This window comes from Mustela putorius, unplaced genomic scaffold (assembly GCF_011764305.1).
Source record: "Mustela putorius furo isolate JIRA1106 unplaced genomic scaffold, ASM1176430v1.1 tig00003896_pilon_pilon_pilon, whole genome shotgun sequence".
In the NCBI taxonomy this organism is placed as follows: Eukaryota; Metazoa; Chordata; class Mammalia; order Carnivora; family Mustelidae; genus Mustela; species Mustela putorius.
In genome coordinates, this window is record NW_025422045.1 from 3,133,010 (window position 1) to 3,151,126 (window position 18,117).

Consider the following 18,117-nt stretch of genomic DNA (forward strand, 5'->3'; position numbering starts at 1 on the left):
CTACTTTATAATTAGAGTAGAGTAGTAGAAATCGTACATAAGTCAAGGTCTGCCTGAAATTTCTTTTACTTTTTATAAAAATTTTAATTTTTATTAGCATATAATGATGAATATTAATATTTGTAAAAAAAACTTTTTGAAAACATATGAAAAGGCCTGTAAAAAAGATTAAAACAATTTAAAAAATTTAAGCGGTCAGGGGCGCCTGGGTGGCTCAGTGCGTTAAAACCTCTGCCTTCGGCTCAGGTCATGATGTCAGCGTCCTGGAATCGAGCCCCACATTTGGGCTCTCTGCTCAGCAGGGAGCCTGCTTCCTCCTCTCTCTCTGCCTGCTTCTCTGTCTACTTGTGACCTCTGTCTGTCAAATAAATAAATGAAAAATCTTAAAAAAAAAATTTAAGAAGTCACTATATATAAACCATTATAAAGTGTGCTTTATATGTGTGACTTCCGTTCATTCTAACAATAGTTGTGTGAAGAAAATTCTGTACTTTCCCAATGCTACAGATGAGGAAATGGAGAATGGTTAAGTAACTTATCCATCACTATAGTGCCAGTGGTGAAATCAGAATTGCTTATCCAAGCAGTCTGACTCTAGAATCCATTCTGTACCAGAGAAAGTGTAATTTGTAATACTGTTCTGACAGCCTGTGACAATTTGTATGAAAATAATATAAAAAGATTTTACTTTCCTTTTCTCATTTTCTTTGTGGTAGATCAGAAAATTTACAGAGTTGTTACCCCGAAATAATCACCTGGATTGTTGGAATATGCATATGTGTTTGATTTTTTTAAATGCAGTAATCGTATTTTAGTTCCATGTCATTTTGATGTTGCAAGCTAGCTTTATGAAAGTTTTAATTAGGTATTATACTTATTAGTTCATATTTTTAAAGTTTGTTTTAATAATTTTAAAAATGTTACCGTGAATTAAAGTATAACCTGTCACCTAATACATTTTGAAATCCCAAATAAACATTTTTTGTTTTATAGAACCTACTGTAGTACCAACCACTTCTGCGAGAATGGAATCACAAACCACAAGCACTTCCATTAACAATTCAAATCCATCTACCTCTGAGCAGGCCTCTGATGCTGCTTCAGCTGTCACTGGTAGCCAACCCTCCATAGTGTCAGAGACTTCAGCTACTCTTACAAGCAATAGTATGACTGGTACTTCTATAGGAGGTATGTAATAAAGTGGGGGGGAGGCCGCTTTCATTACTCTTGTTAGAAAAAGTATTGATTTTAAGATTTTAGCTATATTAGGAAGAGCATATTCGTAGAATAAACTGTATATGAGCAAAGTAGTCTCTTTAGAATTAAACTTTGATTTCATATTTGAGTTTGTGTGCTGTATATTACCAGAGTATCATAGCTCAACTGAAAGAGATCAGCGAGAATTAAATGGCCAATTAGAAATACAATAACAAGAGAAAAAATAGGTAAATCTAACATCAAAATTTAAAACTTTGGTACATCAAAAGACACTGTCAAGAAAGTGAAAAGGCAGCCTACAGAATGGGAGAAAAATACTTTAAAATCATGTATCTGAAAAAAAAAAAAAAAAAGAAAAAAAAAAAATCATGTATCTGTTAAGGGTCTGGTATCCAGACTATGTAAAGAACTTATACAGCTCAACAATAAAAAGACAGATACCCCAGTTTAAAAATGGGCAAAGAATTTGCGTAGGTATTTTTCCAAAGATGATACACAGTTGATCAAGAATGTCATGAAAATAGCATCATTAGTTATTAGAGAAGTGTAAATCAAAATCACAGTGAAGTACTACTTTATCCTTATCAGGCTGTCTGTTATTCAGAAAAACAAAACAAAACTATAGAAATAGGAAATCAGAAAATAACTGGTGTTGACAAGAGTGTAGAGGAATTGGAACTCTAATGAACATCTGGTGGGAATGTAAAATGCTGCAGCTGCTATGGAAAACACTGGTGGTTCCTCAAAAAGTTAAACCATAGTTACCCTATGACCTATAGTCTCACTCCCAGGTATGTCCCCAAAAGAATTGAAAATGAGGATGGGAATTTTTAAAAAAAAATTGATGATGTCCATTTGCTCAATTTTTCTTTTCTTTCTTTCTTTTTTTTTTTTTTTTGTTGTTGTTGTTTTTTTGTTTTGCTATCCTATCTAAGCAACCATTTCCTAACCCAGGATCACAAAGAATATACTCTTGTGTTTTAAGTGTTTCAGCTCTTACCTCAGATTATTGTTTAAGTTAGTAGGATATCTCTGGCTCTTTTTCCTGTCACCTGTTTTTTTTTTTTTTCTTTAAAGATTTTATTTATTTATTTGAGAGAGAGAGGGCATGAGAGTAGAGAGGTCAGCAGGAGAAGCAGACTCCCTGCAGAGCAGGGAGCCTGATGTGGGACTCGGTCCCGGGACTCCAGGATCATGACCTGAGCCAAAGGCAGTTGCTCAACCAACTGAGCCACCCAGGCGCCCTCCTGTTATCTGTTTAACTGAGCATTGGACGATGGCATGGAGATAGGAACTTGCTAAACATTTACTAACTAGGGTGTTATAGACCCTGTAGCTCATAGATATCACTATATCGCCATTAGTGGAACTACCTTATGCTTTCTATCATTTTTTACTTTTTTTTTCTTTTAGATTTTTTAATTTATTTATTTGACAGACAGAGATCACAAGTAGGCAGAGAAGCAGGCAGAGAAAGAGGAGGAAGCAGGCTCCCCACTGAGCAGAGAGCCCGATGTGGGGCTCGATCCCAAGACCCTGGGATCATGAACTGATCTGAAGGCAGAGGCTTTAACCCACTGAGCCACCCAGGCGCTCCATGTCATTTTTTACTTTTAATAGTATTTTATTTAATTCTTACAATATCCTTATAGCTTACATTGAACAGATTAGGAAATCTTCTTGTGGCTGGATTTAGGTTTCTCTGTTGTGGAAAATTAAGGGGAGAATCCACAGTCCAAGGAGGTTTCCCCAAAGATGTCTTTTTTAAAAAAAAACTTTATTTATTAAAAGAAATAATAAAGATTTTATTTATTTATTAGATAGACACAGCAAGAGAGTGAACACAGGCAGGGGGAGAGGGAGAAGCAGACCTCCCACAATTACGGAGCCCGATGTGGGGGTCAGTCCCAGGACCCTGGGATTATGACCTGAGGCAAAGGCAGATGGCTAACAACCAAGCCATCCAGGTGCCCCCCAGAGCTGTCTTTTCAATACTATATTCTTTGAAGAAAAAAAAAAAGTAGGGAGAAATGAAATGGGCAAATTTTTATTTCATTTATCGAGTGTATACTCTTTTCTGAGTACCGTACCTCTACTGTCTTATATGTTATTTTATATATTATCATTTAATTCTTAAACTTTGCTTGTTATTTATATTATTCTTCCCACTTCAGAAATAAAGGTATCTGGATACCTTCAAATATGCTTTCAAAGCTAGTAATAATCTTTGAGGCAAAGATTTTAACTTTTCTCATTCATTCCTTTCTCTTGGTAGCTTTATGTACTCTCATCTTGTCTAGATTTTATGTGACGCAGTCCCAACTTCAGTACTGTCTCAAAGCTTTTATTACTTGTTTTTTAAGACACTTGTTCACTCAGAATTCACATTTAATATCTAGGGTAGTGACTTCACTATCTGAATGGTTTTCTCATGATGCTACTTTACCTATATTGAAGACTACCTTTGGGATAGACTTGCTTGTGTTGTGTTTCTCTAAACTAGCAGAACCTTGTTCCAGGCCTAATTGTTTCTCTGAATAAACCTGATAGAAGCATATACAGGTACTCATATGACATCAGGGGCACTCAGTTCTGCTGACTTCATTTCCTGCTAAGACACTATAGAACATCAGTCTCCTATTTTCTTCACATCCTGTCTTTATTTTGTACCTTCTTGCATATTTCCATCCTTGAATCATGCAAGCCGTCTAGCTTCACTCCTATCCAGGTTTTTAGATGGGGCTAGTAAAAATTACAGATCCAAGCAGATTGGTGCCTCATGAATTTATGGTATCTAATCTTGGGCTTTTGGTAATAAGTTGCCATAGTGTGATGTATCTCATTTAATTCCCTTTCTTTCCCCTTAGTGGCTATTCCATAATTCCCTTATTCTCCTCCGGACATTGATCCCCCCAGGGAAAAGTAAATAAAAAGTAAATGAAGGTTCTCAAGCACTCATAACTTCCAACCCTTCCTTCTCTCCTGACTCTTGGTCTTTTAACTCCTTTCTTTTCTTTCCAGTCCCCCTGCCCTTTTTAAAAGATTTTATTTATTTATTTAACAGACAGAGATCACAGGTAGGCAGAGAAGCAGGCAGAGAGAGAGAGAGGAGGATACAGGTTCCCTGCAGCCCCTCGTGCGGAGCTGGATCCCAGGACCCTGGGCTGACCTGACCTGAGCTGAAGGCAGAGGCCTTAACCCACTGAGCCACCCAGGCGCCCCCTTTCCAGTTCCTTTATTCATGCTCTACCTCTTGTCCCTTCTTGTCTCCTTGACTTTGCTTTAACAGTTACCTTCTCAGCATCTTTGCTTGTTCATTCCCTTAGTGCGCATATGTACATTTGTGTTAAGTCTTGTACACTTAAATGGATCTTCTATACCTTAAATTCTTCCTTTAACTTGCTTCTGACTCCTGTCAAAATAAATATATTAAAAGTCTGGCAGTAATCTTCTTGTCATCTCTGTTTTCTCCGAGGCCTCTGTTCTTAACCTTTCTCACTGGCCCATCTCATAACTATGTGTGTTTTCAGCTACCACCAATATGCCAGTGACCTTTGTTTTTGTTTCCAGAGCCCTCTCTTTGTTTTAAATTTTCATACACAGCTGGCTATTGGATATCTCTGGACCATTCTGCAGTCACCTCAGACTCAACATGTGCCAAGCAACTCATCATCTATCTGAATTTTCTATGTGCTCATTGTTTAACCATGCATGATATCTTATATATTCATTTATTCCAGTTTTTATTGAGTTTTTATCAGGTACTGTTGTAGGCATTGGGCAGAAAGCATAAATTTTCTGTCCTAGTAGAACTAACGTTCTAGGGGACAATAATAGCTAACATCTTTTTTTTTTTTTTAAAGATTTTATTTATTTATTTGACAGAGAGAAATCACAAGTAGTCAGAGAGGCAGGCAGAGAGAGAGAGGGAAGCAGGCTCCGTGCTGAGCAGAGAGCCTGATGCGGGACTTGATCCCAGGACCCTGAGATCATGACCTGAGCCGAAGACAGCGGCTTAACCCACTGAGCCACCCAGGCGTCCCAATAGCTAACATCTTTTGAGCTTGTAATATTGGTCCATGATTTATATTAACTCTGATTTTTGTAATAACTTAGGAGGCAGATTCTATTACTCTTCTTATTTTATAGGCGATGTTATAACTTAGGAGGCAGATTGTATTACTCTTCTTATTTTATATGCCCATGGTTATATGATAATGGAGCAAGTATTCAAACCTAGGAAGACTGGCTTGGAGCTATACTCTTCCTTTATGCCTATACTCTTCCTTTATTTCTCAGTCCTGACACTGTTGTCTTTGTGCTGCACAGTTCTTTGTTTGGGGGCTACCCTGTGTGTTGTAGGATATTTAGCAGCATTACCAGTAGTGCTGCTTCTCCTTCAGGTGTGACAACCAAACTTATCTCCAGGTGTTGCCAAATGTTCTTTGGGACACAGCATTGCCCTATATAGAACCCAGTGCTTCTGTTCCTTTTTTTTTTTTTTTTAAGATTTTATTTATTTATTTGACAGACAGAGATCACAAGTAGGCAGAAAGAGAGAGAGGAGGAAGCAGGCTCTCCGCGGAGCAGACAGCCTGATGTGGGGCTCGATCCCAGGACCCTGGGATCATGACCTGAGCCAAAGGCAGAGGCTTTAACCCACTGAGCCACCCAGGTGCCATGCCAGTGCTTCTGTTCTAATGCTGGAATCAACATATCTTAAATCTTAATATATCCTAAATTGTTTCTGTACTTGATGATGATCTCCTTGAGGACTAAAGGTCAAGTTTTTCTCTTCTTAGCACTTAGCTCCATGCATGTCTGTTTTCCCTTGCAAGGTGAATTTATAATTAGCAAGGGCTTATTGAACCACCTACATTGTGCAGTTCTGTTTCTAGTTGCCAAAGATAAAACAACAGAGGCAGACAACATAAGTTATTTTTTATTTTTTTTTAATAAACATAAATTTTTATCCCCAGGGGTACAGGTCTTTGAATTGCCAGGTTTACACACTTCAGAGCACTCACCAAAGCACATACCCTCGCCAATGTCCATAATCCCACCCCCCAACATCATAAGTTATTTTAAAGGCTAGGACTTTCGGGGTGCCTGGGGGGCTTAGTCTGTTAAGCATCTGACTCTTGATCTTAGCTTGGGTCTTGATCTTGGGGTAGTGAGTTCAATTCCCCCATTGAGCTCCAGGCTCAGCACAGAGCCTACTTAAAAAAAAAAAAAGGCCAGGACTTCGTTTTCACCATTGTAGTTTCCAGTGTCTTTTGTAGATCCTTTACCTTGCCATTATTATGTGTAAGACTTGCCAAATGAATGAATAGATGCGTGAATACTTCTCAGTAATCCTTCCAGAATTGCAGTGAAAGTACTTCAACCAGTCTTATGTCACTGGGCCGTGGAATTAGTTTTTCTGGTGCAGGTTTGTTATTGTCTCATTTTTAGTGGACACTCTGGGCTCATTCTAATAAAAAGGAAGTGTTTTATTTGCTTGATCAGATCTTTGTATTTCACTTCTAATTTATGGCAGTTTTCCTTTGTCAGTAACTCTGGAACAAGAGGAGATAGAGTTGCCTTTACTTTGGGTTGCTAGTCTGTTTAAACAACAAAGAGGTTCTGCACTCTAGGAAAACAGATTAAATTGTACCCTATGAAGTAGAACTCTAAGGTCACTTGTCTTTTTGAGGCCATATTGTTAGTGATATGACCTTTTAAATATGTGTTCAGCTGTAAATATAGTAATGTGTTCTCTTCTCTCACTCTGTTTTGTATTAGAAATATTTGAAGACAAAGAGGGCAAGTTCTTTCTGAACAAAGAAGTATCATGTCTTTTCCTTCATTCACAGCCTTATTAGTGACAGATCTTTTGCTCTGATTACACACTCCTCTCCTACATTTTATTTTATTTTATTTTTTAAAAAGAGAGCATGCACAAGGGCTGGGGAAGGACAGAGGGAGAAGGAAAAGCAGACTCCCTGCTGAGCAGGGAACCTGGTGTGGAACTGGTCTCAGGACCCAGGGATCATGACCTGAGCCAAAGGCAGATGCTTAACTGACTGAGCCACTTAGGTGCCCCCCTCTCCTACATTTTAGAGTTGGACATAAACCTCAAATAGTTGGATTTGTAAAATTAAAGCATCTAAACTGGAAGGAACTATGAAGGCCATTTAGTCTACCCACTGAATGGATTTAGTGTTCCGGAGATTTTTGATCATTTTTTTGAAGTCACACAATAAATGATACTCATTTTTGCAACACTTTGTCCTGGAAGTTGAGATAAAACCCTGAAAATGTTGCCAGAAGTAATGCTACTATAACAGTTAATGCTACAAATATTACAGCATATGGAAAATAATTAATGTTTGAATCAGCATAGCAAAGATAGGCTGTTGATCATAGTCTGTTCCTGATAAACTAGTTGTAACTTTGTCCAGGTTATTTAAGAAAATTGGAATGCAAGTGAATGAAAGTGACATAATTACAGAACTGACTTTGACTCTGCTATAATTTCGTTTTGAAGGTAAACACTTTGCAGTGTCTGGGTGGCCCAGTCTGCTAAGTGTCCAGCTCTTGATTTTCCTGAGGTCATGATCTCAGGGTTGTGAGATTGAACCCCATGTCAGGCTTCATGCTCAGTGAGGAGTCTCCAGAAAATTCTCTCTCTCTCTCCTTCCCTCTCCCTTTGCCCATCCCTACTCAAATAAATAAATCAATCTTAAAAAAAAAGAGGGAGGGGTGCTTGGGTGGCTCAGTGGGTTAAGCCTCAGGTCATGATCTCAGGGTCTTGGGATCAAGCCTCGCATCAGGTTCTCTGCTCAGCAGGGAGCCCATTTCTCCCTCTCTGCCTACTTGTGATCTCTGTCAAATAAATAAATAAAATCTTAAAAAAAAAAGAAGAGGGAGCTTAAAAAAAAAAGTAAACACCTTGTCAACTTTTTTGTTATTGTTACAAGTTACTTATAATATTTAACCTCTCAACTGATGCTAAGAAGGTAGTATTAACTCCAGGAGGCAGTTGGAAATTAGTAAAAATTAGTAATTTTTTTCCATCCAAGTTCACAGATTCCTGAATTCTGCTTCCAAAAGAATACAAGAAATTTGTCCAAATAAGACAGACTAGGAGCTTGGGGGGTAAAAAAAACAACATATAGAAATTTAGAATGGAAATACTGCCTAACAAGGTTAGATCACAGACCTTGCCCTGAAGAGAATCAGGAAAGGCAGGATAGAACAAGTATGGGAGGGCAGACTGAGGGAGATTACAGGGAGTTTTGCTGCAATCAGACCTATCAACCAGAGCCTGAAGCACCGCACCCAGATTCATTTATGTGAGCCTGTAATTCCTTTTATTATTTTAGCCAGTTTGGGTTGGATTTTTGTATTTATTTGTGAGTAACTAGAATATTTCTAATCAGTATACCAGCCCCGAAGAGATTGGCTAGGTTCTTTGAGCCAAAAAGGATCAGGGTATCCCTGGTCTTGGTTACTCTTGAAATAGGGCTGGAATAGTGGTGCTCTAAAATCCTAAGCGTTCTGAGGAGATGGCTCAGGTATTAGGTGCAGAAGCGGGGAAGGGGAAAGGACAGGTCTCTGGGCCCTTCACTCTTCCTTTTTTTAAAGTTTTTATTTATTTGTGAGAGAGAGAGGGCAGGCATGAGCACGGGGTGGGTCAGAGGGAGAGGGACCAGCTGACTCCCTGCTGAGCAGCGAACTCAATATGGGGCTCAGTCCCAGAACCCTGGGATCATGACCTGAGCTAAAGACAGATGCTTAACTGACTGAGCTACCTAGGCACCCCTCCACTGTTCTAATTTTTATACTTTACGTAAAAATAAAATATCCTTTTAAGATTTTATTTTTAAGTAATCTCTATACTCAACATGGGGCTCAGACGCAACCCTGCGATCAAGAATTGCTCGTTCCAACCGATAGGGTCATTTAAACGTCATGGTAGGGACGCCTGGTGGCTTACTTGGAAGAGCATGTGACTCTTGATCTCAGGTCATGAGTTCAAGCCCTGTGTTGTGGATAGAGATTACTTAAATAAATAAAACTTAAAAATCTACAAAAAAACACCATCATGGTAAATATGAGTCACGTGAGGAATTTAGGCTTTCAGAAAAATCCCAATGAAGATCACTATCCAAAATTATGTGATGGGCGGATTTAGTAAGAATGTGATGCTATCACATTCTTATTTATAGAGATTTGAATTTACTGAACAATTAATTATTTACTTTTATTATATTATATTATTTATTATTTTATTATATTATAGACTATTATACAGAGTCTCTATGTTTCACATAGTGATATTTGATCATTTGATGTTATATGCATTTTTGTTTATTTCAAGATGACTCAAGGAGAACTTCATCTAGTGCTGTAACAGAAACTGGCCCTCCTGCAATGCCAAGATTACCTTCCTGCTGTCCGCAGCACTCGCCATGTGGAGGGTCATCACAGAATCACCATGCATTAGGACATCCACACACAAGTTGCTTTCAGCAGCATGGCCATCATTTTCAACATCATCACCACCACCATCATACTCCCCACCCACCTGTCCCAGTTTCTCCCTCCTTTAGTGATCCTACCTGCCCTGTGGAAAGACCTCCACAAGTACAAGCACCTTGTGGAGCCAACAGCAGTTCTGGTACCAGCTATCACGACCAGGTATGTGGAATTTTATGAGGTGGTCTTTTTTCTTTTTCTTAATATTCAAAAACTGTGCTTGTTTCAGGAGGAAAAAGAAAAACAACCCTAATGTTGAATTTTATATAGTAAACAAGTTGTTCTTGTTGCTCTTGCAAAAGTGGCCCAATTTAGTGGTCTTTTTTTTTTTTTCTAAATTCTCTAGGATTTTCTGATGGTCTAGGTTACTACAACTAACTGAGAAGGTCTGGAATGTAGAAAATTAGAAGTGGTAGTGTTTTTTATTCTGAAATGGTTTTTGGTGTTTTTAGTTAAATACAGTTGAATCTTACCTTTGAAATCTTATTTCATGGTGTTGAAATTGCAGTGTCAACCTGATTCATGGGAAATTGGGAAATTTTCCTAGTTTTTTACCCTCTTCCTTTTACTCTGGAGCTGCCTGTGTCTACACTCATCTAGAAATAAACTGCCTGTTCAGATGTTCAGATGCAAACCAGTGATGTAGTTTCTCAGGACCCGATGAGGTTTTTAGTTCATTGGGAATTGAAGGATCAGTAACAAAATTATAATTAAGTAATTTAGTTGATATTATTGATGGGCGCTTGAAATGTCAAATAAATTAGTATTGGTGATCATGTGGAGTAGATGAAGGTCATGTATTACATGCTGTTTTAATTTTTGCTATGTCATCTCTAAAATTGTGATATAACCTAGGTAGGTACATACTTTGAAAAACAAAATACAATTTTTTAAAAATATTTTATTTATTTTTTGACAGACAGAGATCACAAGTAGGCAGAGAGAGAGAGGAGGAAGCAGGCTCCCTGCTATGCAGAGAGCCTGATGTTAGACTGTGTTTCGATTCTCCTAATGGTTCTAAGTATTAACGTCTACTGATCGTCTAAACCTGTTCTTCTTCTTGTGAATGAGGAAGCATCAAGAATAAACTTTTTAGTGGACTGAATGAAAGGCCCTGCTTCAAAGCAAAATTTTCTTTGACTAGAAATATGAGCTGAAAGAGGGAGGGTTTTGAAGTATCATAGGAAAATGGTGAAGAAGTTAATCTGTTGACTTTTCCCACATTCATTCAAGAGCTACCAAAATGTGGGCTTTTTGTTTACAGAATATTCTTGTTGAACTAATAAAGTAATACAGGTGGTTTGAGAGATCATGTGTGTATGCAACATTTTCTTTTAACCTAAGTGAGTTAATTATAGGTAGAATCTCTTACCTTTTTTTTTTTTTTTTTTTAAAGATTTTATTCATTTATTTGAGAGAGAGAGAATGAGAGAGAGCACGAGAAGCGGGGAGGGTCAGAGGGAGGAGCAGATTCACCACCGAGCAGGGAGCCCGATGTGGGACTTGATTCCGGGACTCCAGGATCATAACCTGAGCTGAAGGCAATTGCCCAGCCAACTGAGCCACCCAGGCTCCTTCTCTTACCATTTTGTTCACATAAAATAAATGTAACCTATTCACTTATCTCTAAGTAGATGTATTTGGACTGTACACAAAACTTGAGGAAACTCAACAGGATCAGACAGTCAGTGGTGATAATGGGTTTGTAGGAGAGCGGAGAGTAAAGTTTTAACAATATAAACAGTTTGAGACTCATACAGACATTGGAGGACTCTGAAATCAGCCACATGCTCATGAGACAATGTCATATAGTCTCCACTTGAGACCTGTGTGGGCATAGCAGGAAATTGAGGAGTGGGAGAAGCAAACTGATCTGAGGATTTTGTGATTGTGTTGATGTGTTACGATTAGTGTCAGGTTGTAGGTAGGCAGAAAAGGGTTGGGGAAGATTAGGCCTGGTATAACAGAGAAGCCTCAGTAGTCACTTGATGCTCTGTAGCCCTTACTGCTCCTTTTGATGTAACTTTCTCTTTTGAGAGGATAGTTCAGTTAGCCTTATGCATTACTTATGATCTTTGTAAAGTAATACTTGTCATTTCTACACCGATCTTGCTTACCCTCTCTTTTCCTTTTAGCGGACGAATTGAGTGAACTGTTGGAATTGTGAAGGCACTTCTCTTTCTTAGATTTTCTTTATATTCTTTATTTTAACCTTAGCCTCAGTTTCTTCTAGGAGGACACACACCCTACTTTACTCACTGTCTGGGAGTGTTCTTAATCACTGACTGGAGAAAAAGATAGGAAATTTGCTCATCTTCATAGTATGTTGATAATCCAGTCCATTTGCCAAGTCTTAGCCTAAATAGGAAAATAAGAAGGGGATACAAATTCACAGCCTTAGAATATTGTTCCTAAACGTTATTACCCAAATTGAGGGACATACATTGTTTTTGTAGACTCCGAGAGGCCAGACATTTGCTTAATTGATTGTAGATAGGTGATCTAGAAAAGGAAAGGAGTTCTTTTTCACCTTCCCACAACTTCTCCTGCGCCATCATCCCCCTTCCCTTTTAGCATTCAGAGTTCCTTTTGTTTCTGTTACCCTCAAGCTTGGAGTCCAGTGGAGATATGGAGACCATAATGGTTTCTCTAAAGACTGCTGGGTGACCTGGGCCTCTGATAATGCATTTCCCTAGCTTTTTTCATCTTCAGCTCCCCAGCTTCTAGTATTGAACAATTCTTGTATATAAATTCATATATAACATCAAATTATTATTTTATTTTTAATTATTATTTAATCATATTAAAAAATTACAGCTATACTGAACATTAAGTGAAGACTTGTATTTTAAATCACTTGAGAATACAAAGCAGCAGTTCTGTTTTGTAACCTGCCCTGGAGTAGATTGTGATGAAGTGAAATGTTTTACTTAGGACTTTTCAAAATGCATTTGGGGAATAAATTTAATTACTGACGAGTAGACATGGAATCTAGACTCTTTGGTTTATTTTCCAACTTAGTAAATGGACCTTCCCTAATTTTTTTGGTAAATGAAAAGGTTCTGAGGCAAAGCTAGCTCATGCTTCATCTTGAATAATCACATACCCTTTGTTTTATCTTGGGTAATGTCTGTATTATTAGAGTTTCAGTTGAATGCTTGCTATATACAATGTAGAAACAGGACAGATAGGTTTTTACCTAGAATCCTTAAGCTTTTCAGGGGTGTGATTATATGTTTTCCAAAGTAGTCCTAAATTAATAATCAAAATTTGGGGGTAAAGAAGAATATGGAACTATGATTTTAAAGTTTCTTTCTCTAAGATCTAGATAATGAGAGAGAAATAGATCTTGAAATAATATATATTAACTTTTTTCATCTTGTAGCATGATCTTATGCTTGACTTTTTAAAACTGATTATAGATTTTAAATATATAATTACTACAATTTTTTACATTCCAAGACACACACAGTACTTTTTTCATGCTGAATAGGTCTTCATACTAAAAATTTTACCATTTTGAAATTTTAATTTAGAGATCCTATTTTTCTAGATTGCACTTGGAGTACTTTTATAATATAACATGGAATGGTGTTTTGACCAAACTTTAGAAAGATTTATAGTTCCTCTTTATACAGCAGGCATTGCCAGTAGACCTGAGCAACAATGGTATCAGAAGTCATGGAAATGGTGGTTTTCACGGAGCATCTGCATTTGACCCCTGCTGCCCTGTTTCTTCTTCCCGAGCTGCAATCTTTGGCCATCAGGCTGCTGCTGCTGCCCCGAGTCAGCCATTATCAATAGATGGTTATGGATCAAGCATGGTGGCGCAGCCACAGCCCCAGCCCCCTCCACAAGCCTCACTGTCATCATGTCGACATTATATGCCACCTCCTTGTAAGTATAAATTTAATAGGCAGAGAACTTAGAGGCATATAAATGAAGCATTGTACATTCCTCCATGAAATAACCTTTCAATAATCCTAATTTATAAATTTTTAGTATTTCCTTGGCCTGAGGGTGGGGTGTATTTTTTCCATTTTGTCCTCTCTTCACCCCACATTCCCAAAACAGTTTTCTAAGGTAAAAAAGACAGATGTTGTTTAAAAAGGTCAGGTAAATAAAGTATTATATTTTGTCTCTTTTACATTTTAACATTTATATTTTAATACGTGAAATGACTACATTGAATGGCACCTTAGATTCCTATAAAAGGAAACCTTAAGTGATTGAGATTTATCCTTTAGGAGTAACAGACAATTTGAAAGTTTAGTAGTTGTTCTTGGGCACAAGAAAATAAGTTTTTTTTTTTTTTTTAAAGATTTTATTTATTTATTTGACAGAGAGAGAGAGAGATCACAAGCAGGCAGAGAGTCAGGGGTAAGCAGGCTCCGTGCTGAGCAGAGAGCCCGACTTTCTTCCTGTTTCCATCCCAGGACCCTGAGATCATGACCTGAACCAAAGGCAGCGGCTTTATCCACTGAGCCACCCAGGCACCCCAAGAAAGTAAATTTTGACCAAGAATTCTGAAGGTCATCTGAGGCATATGCAGACAGCTTGGCCAAATGCAGAAAGATTTCTCTATTCATTTGGTGCAGGCAGTTAAATAAAGTCAGACATGGTTTTTCTGAAGACATTGAAATCTGTGAGATCTATGAGTATTACGAGTGAAAAGTGCTCTTAGGCTATGTAACGCATGTTTACTCCTTTGTTACATTATAAGCTAATAATCATATGGAAACTTAATACTTTGATGAAAAAAACACTGGAAATTCATACCAGGGGTACACTAGAAGGTTGGCAAGGACATTTGCTTTTGTTCTGATTACATGCCAAGGATAATTTTCAGTTATATATCTCATTAGATTTCTTCTTTTATTCCTAGAATTTAAAAGATCTAGGTCTTGCAGATACGCTGGAGTCAGCCCAGAATGTGTACAGTGAAACCTGGAGATAATATCATTTACCTTTTCAGTAATACAATTTAAGATATAAAGCATAGGTTAGAAAACAGATTTTTGGAACAGTTTTTGCAAAGCATTGACCAATAGGCAAATTCTGCTGTACAGGCTGTTTTGTGATACCTGTTGATATTTATCTTCAGTTGATTGTCTTTTATTAGGAACTCAAAATGTGTGGTTTTCGCCCCCCTCCCCCAATAATACAGTGAAGCAATTTATAAGTGAGTGCATTTCTTTTTAAATGCACTAATAAATGCTTCTTTTTAAATGCACTAATAAAGAAGTGTTTTAGATTTAAACTCATTTTACTTTTATTATTAACTTGTGTACATTATAAGAAGTTCAAACTGCAGAATGACATTAAATGAGAAGTTAAAAGCCCTTCCCTCACATCCCACTAGTCTTAATACCTTGAAGGTAGCAACTGTAGTTTTTAAAACCTTCAAGAAGTTTTCTTTGTACCTATAAAAGTATGTTTGTCTGTCCTTTTAAAACAGTGGGATTATAACAAGCATATTATTTGCCTCTCTCTGAGTTTTTTTCTTTTTTAAAAAAATTTTAACAGTACATCTTAGATTTTTTTCTCATATTAGCCATAAAAATCTAGGTTGCTGTTCTTAATACCCTCATGATATTCTATTGTATATTAAACCAGTTCTCCGTTGATGGTTACATTGTAGTTTTTTAGTCTACTCTTTGGTAACTTGTTAGGACTGAGATTGTTAGATCAAAGTGACATGTTGAACTTTTAGGAAGCAATATCAAGAACTTTTTTTTTTAACTGGCAAGAACACATAAAATAGAGAAGGAAGGGAGATGGCCTGTGGGAATGCAGAATGTCACCTTTCTACAGTGGTAAGCAACCTGTTTTGTTTAGAATATACAGTGACCTATAATAATGGCTGAACTATTCACCACATACACACACATAAAGTGTGAGGTGATGGATGTGTTAATGAACTGATTGTGGTAATCATTTCACAAAGTATATGTATGTCAAATCATCATCTTGTACACTTCAAATATATATAATTGTATTTGTTAATCATACCTCAATAAAGCTGAAAAAATGATTGCTGAAGAGTTAAACTTAAATAAATTGATGCGTTCTGAAACTAAACTTTAAAATCTTGTAATATTTGTCAGTATTATTTCTTATATAATGATTATAGAAATAGAAAACTTTGAATTGAAACTGGAAAAAATACTCTGAATTTGAGGAAGACAGTTAACAGTGTAGGGGCTTCTTTTTTTTATGACCAAGTACTGGGTTTTCTTGGAGTAAAGTCTGGATTTGAAAACATGACATTCAGAAAAATCACTTAAAAGTTTTTCTCAGAGTTTATATTGAACTTAATGAAAGCTTCCTTTAAATACATGCTAGCAAGGTAGCCTTTGAAAATATGGCTGAATGAGTTCCTCATTACCTAACTTTCACCCCGGCTGAATCAGAAGTGATTAAAATGGAAGGAAACTCTTCTTTCATGAAACTAGAGAATGGCCATGCCTCCATATCTGATTCCAAGGTCTTCCAGATACAATGAAATTGGGACTGACATCCAAGGAGACAAACTTTTTTTTTTTTTTTAAGATTTTATTTATTCATTTGACAGACAGAGATCACAAGTAGGCAGAGAAGCAGGCAGAGAGAGGAGGAAGCAAGCTCCCTACTGAGCAGAGAGCCCAGTGTGGGGCTTGATCCCAGGACCGTGGGATCATGACCTGAGCTGAAAGCAGAGGTTTTAACCCACTGAGCCACCCAGGCACCCCCAAACATATTTTTAAACCTCAAACAGATGCATGTCTCTTAGAGTAAGAGCAACGTGTATTCTTCAGAGGGACTTTTCAGCAGCCACTTTGAAACATAAAGAATGAAATAGGGGAAACCATCTTTACTAAGGCTGGTTTCTATTACAGATTCTTGGCAAATATGCCCCTTCATCTTCTTAATGTAGCACAGGAAAAAAGACATGGCGCAGGGAGCGAGAAGAGCAGCATTAAAGGAGTTACCTTTGCAGTGCTGCCCAGAGGAACTAAAAAGTTCCTGTCTTCTCTGTAGTGCTCTGTGACCAGTAATCTTAAAGGAAAGCAAGATTTATGTATTTATAAAGGTGTAACTTCTACATTTGACTTCATAAAAGCAGGAAACTTGCATATTGTAAAATTAACAAAAGACAATTTGCAAAAATGTTTATACCTTATTATGACAAACCTTCCATGTATACAAAGAATACCAATGAGACAAAGGTGAACAGTAGCCTAAGAATATGAATAGGTAATTCTGGGAAGAAATATAAGTGGTTAATAAATACAAGATTTTTCTCAGATTGGCATTTAATGAATTTAGTTAGAGTGTAGAGGTAATCAGGCACTCTTGTATACTGTTCACGGAAGCATTAATTATGGTAACCTTTTGGGACAGGTACTTTGTCAGCTGGTATCTGAATTTAAATGATTTTTTCAGACTAAGAATTCCTTACAGGAATTTATGCCGCAGAAGCCGTCCATGAGTAACGCATGTTTGCATGTGGTCATGTGCATATATGTATCACAGAGCACAAGAGGCATCATACACAAAGGTGTTCAGTGCAGCGTTTGGGTTATTTCCCATTTTTGTCAGTGGTGATTTCTCTAATAAATTTTGATACACTCCTATATAATAGAATGCTATGAAGCTGTGAATGAAGTAAAACTATATATACTGACCTAAGACGATACCTAAGATCATTCAAAGAAGAAAGCAGGTTGCAAAGCAGATTTGAGCAGACTCAAGCCTTAATAAAGTATTGATAAAAGTCAAATGTGTACTAATATGTTTATAAAAGACAATATATGCTCAACGGTGTGGTGCCTGTATTTTTTTTTTTTTAACAGATGCTTCTTTGACAAGACCACTTCATCATCAAGCCTCTGCCTGTCCCCATTCTCATGGAAACCCTCCTCCTCCGACTCAGCCTCCACCTCAAGTGGATTATGTTATTCCTCATCCTGTACATGCTTTCCATTCTCAGATATCTTCTCATGCAACTTCTCACCCCGTGGCACCCCCACCCCCAACTCATTTAGCCAGTACGGCCGCACCAATCCCTCAGCATCTTCCTCCCACACACCAGCCAATTTCACACCATATTCCAGCCACAGCACCTCCAGCGCAGAGGCTGCATCCTCATGAAGTGATGCAGAGGATGGAAGTTCAAAGGAGGAGGATGATGCAGCATCCAACGTAGGTTTCTTGTTTTTTTAAAAGATCACTTTGTGTTCCTTTTCCTTCTATTTCTGTTGGTTTTTAAAATTAAAAATCTTTAGAAGTGATATAACTGTACTAAATCCTAGGGAATTCTTTACTAACTAGAATCTTCCTTTATCTTGTCCTGAGTTGCAGGTGCTCACAAAACAAGTTGATACCAGGTTAGTT

At 37.5% G+C, this 18,117-nt stretch overlaps 1 protein-coding gene across 8 annotated transcripts in view; it reads left to right on the plus strand.

Moving 5' to 3' along the window:
• The window catches only part of RNF111 (ring finger protein 111), a 96,191-nt gene that overhangs the window by 65,817 nt on the left and 12,257 nt on the right, over window positions 1-18,117 (plus strand). For 5 of the 8 annotated variants that reach the window (XM_004777276.3, XM_004777279.3, XM_004777280.3 and 2 more), the window contains exons 5-8: window positions 994-1,188; window positions 9,584-9,903; window positions 13,380-13,638; window positions 17,577-17,925. In XM_004777276.3, the coding sequence (XP_004777333.1) occupies window positions 994-1,188; window positions 9,584-9,903; window positions 13,380-13,638; window positions 17,577-17,925 (1,123 nt within the window). The remainder of the gene's footprint in view (window positions 1-993; window positions 1,189-9,583; window positions 9,904-13,379; window positions 13,639-17,576; window positions 17,926-18,117) is intronic. The other 3 variants (XM_004777278.3, XM_013048261.2, XM_004777282.3) reach the window with 1 other exon arrangement.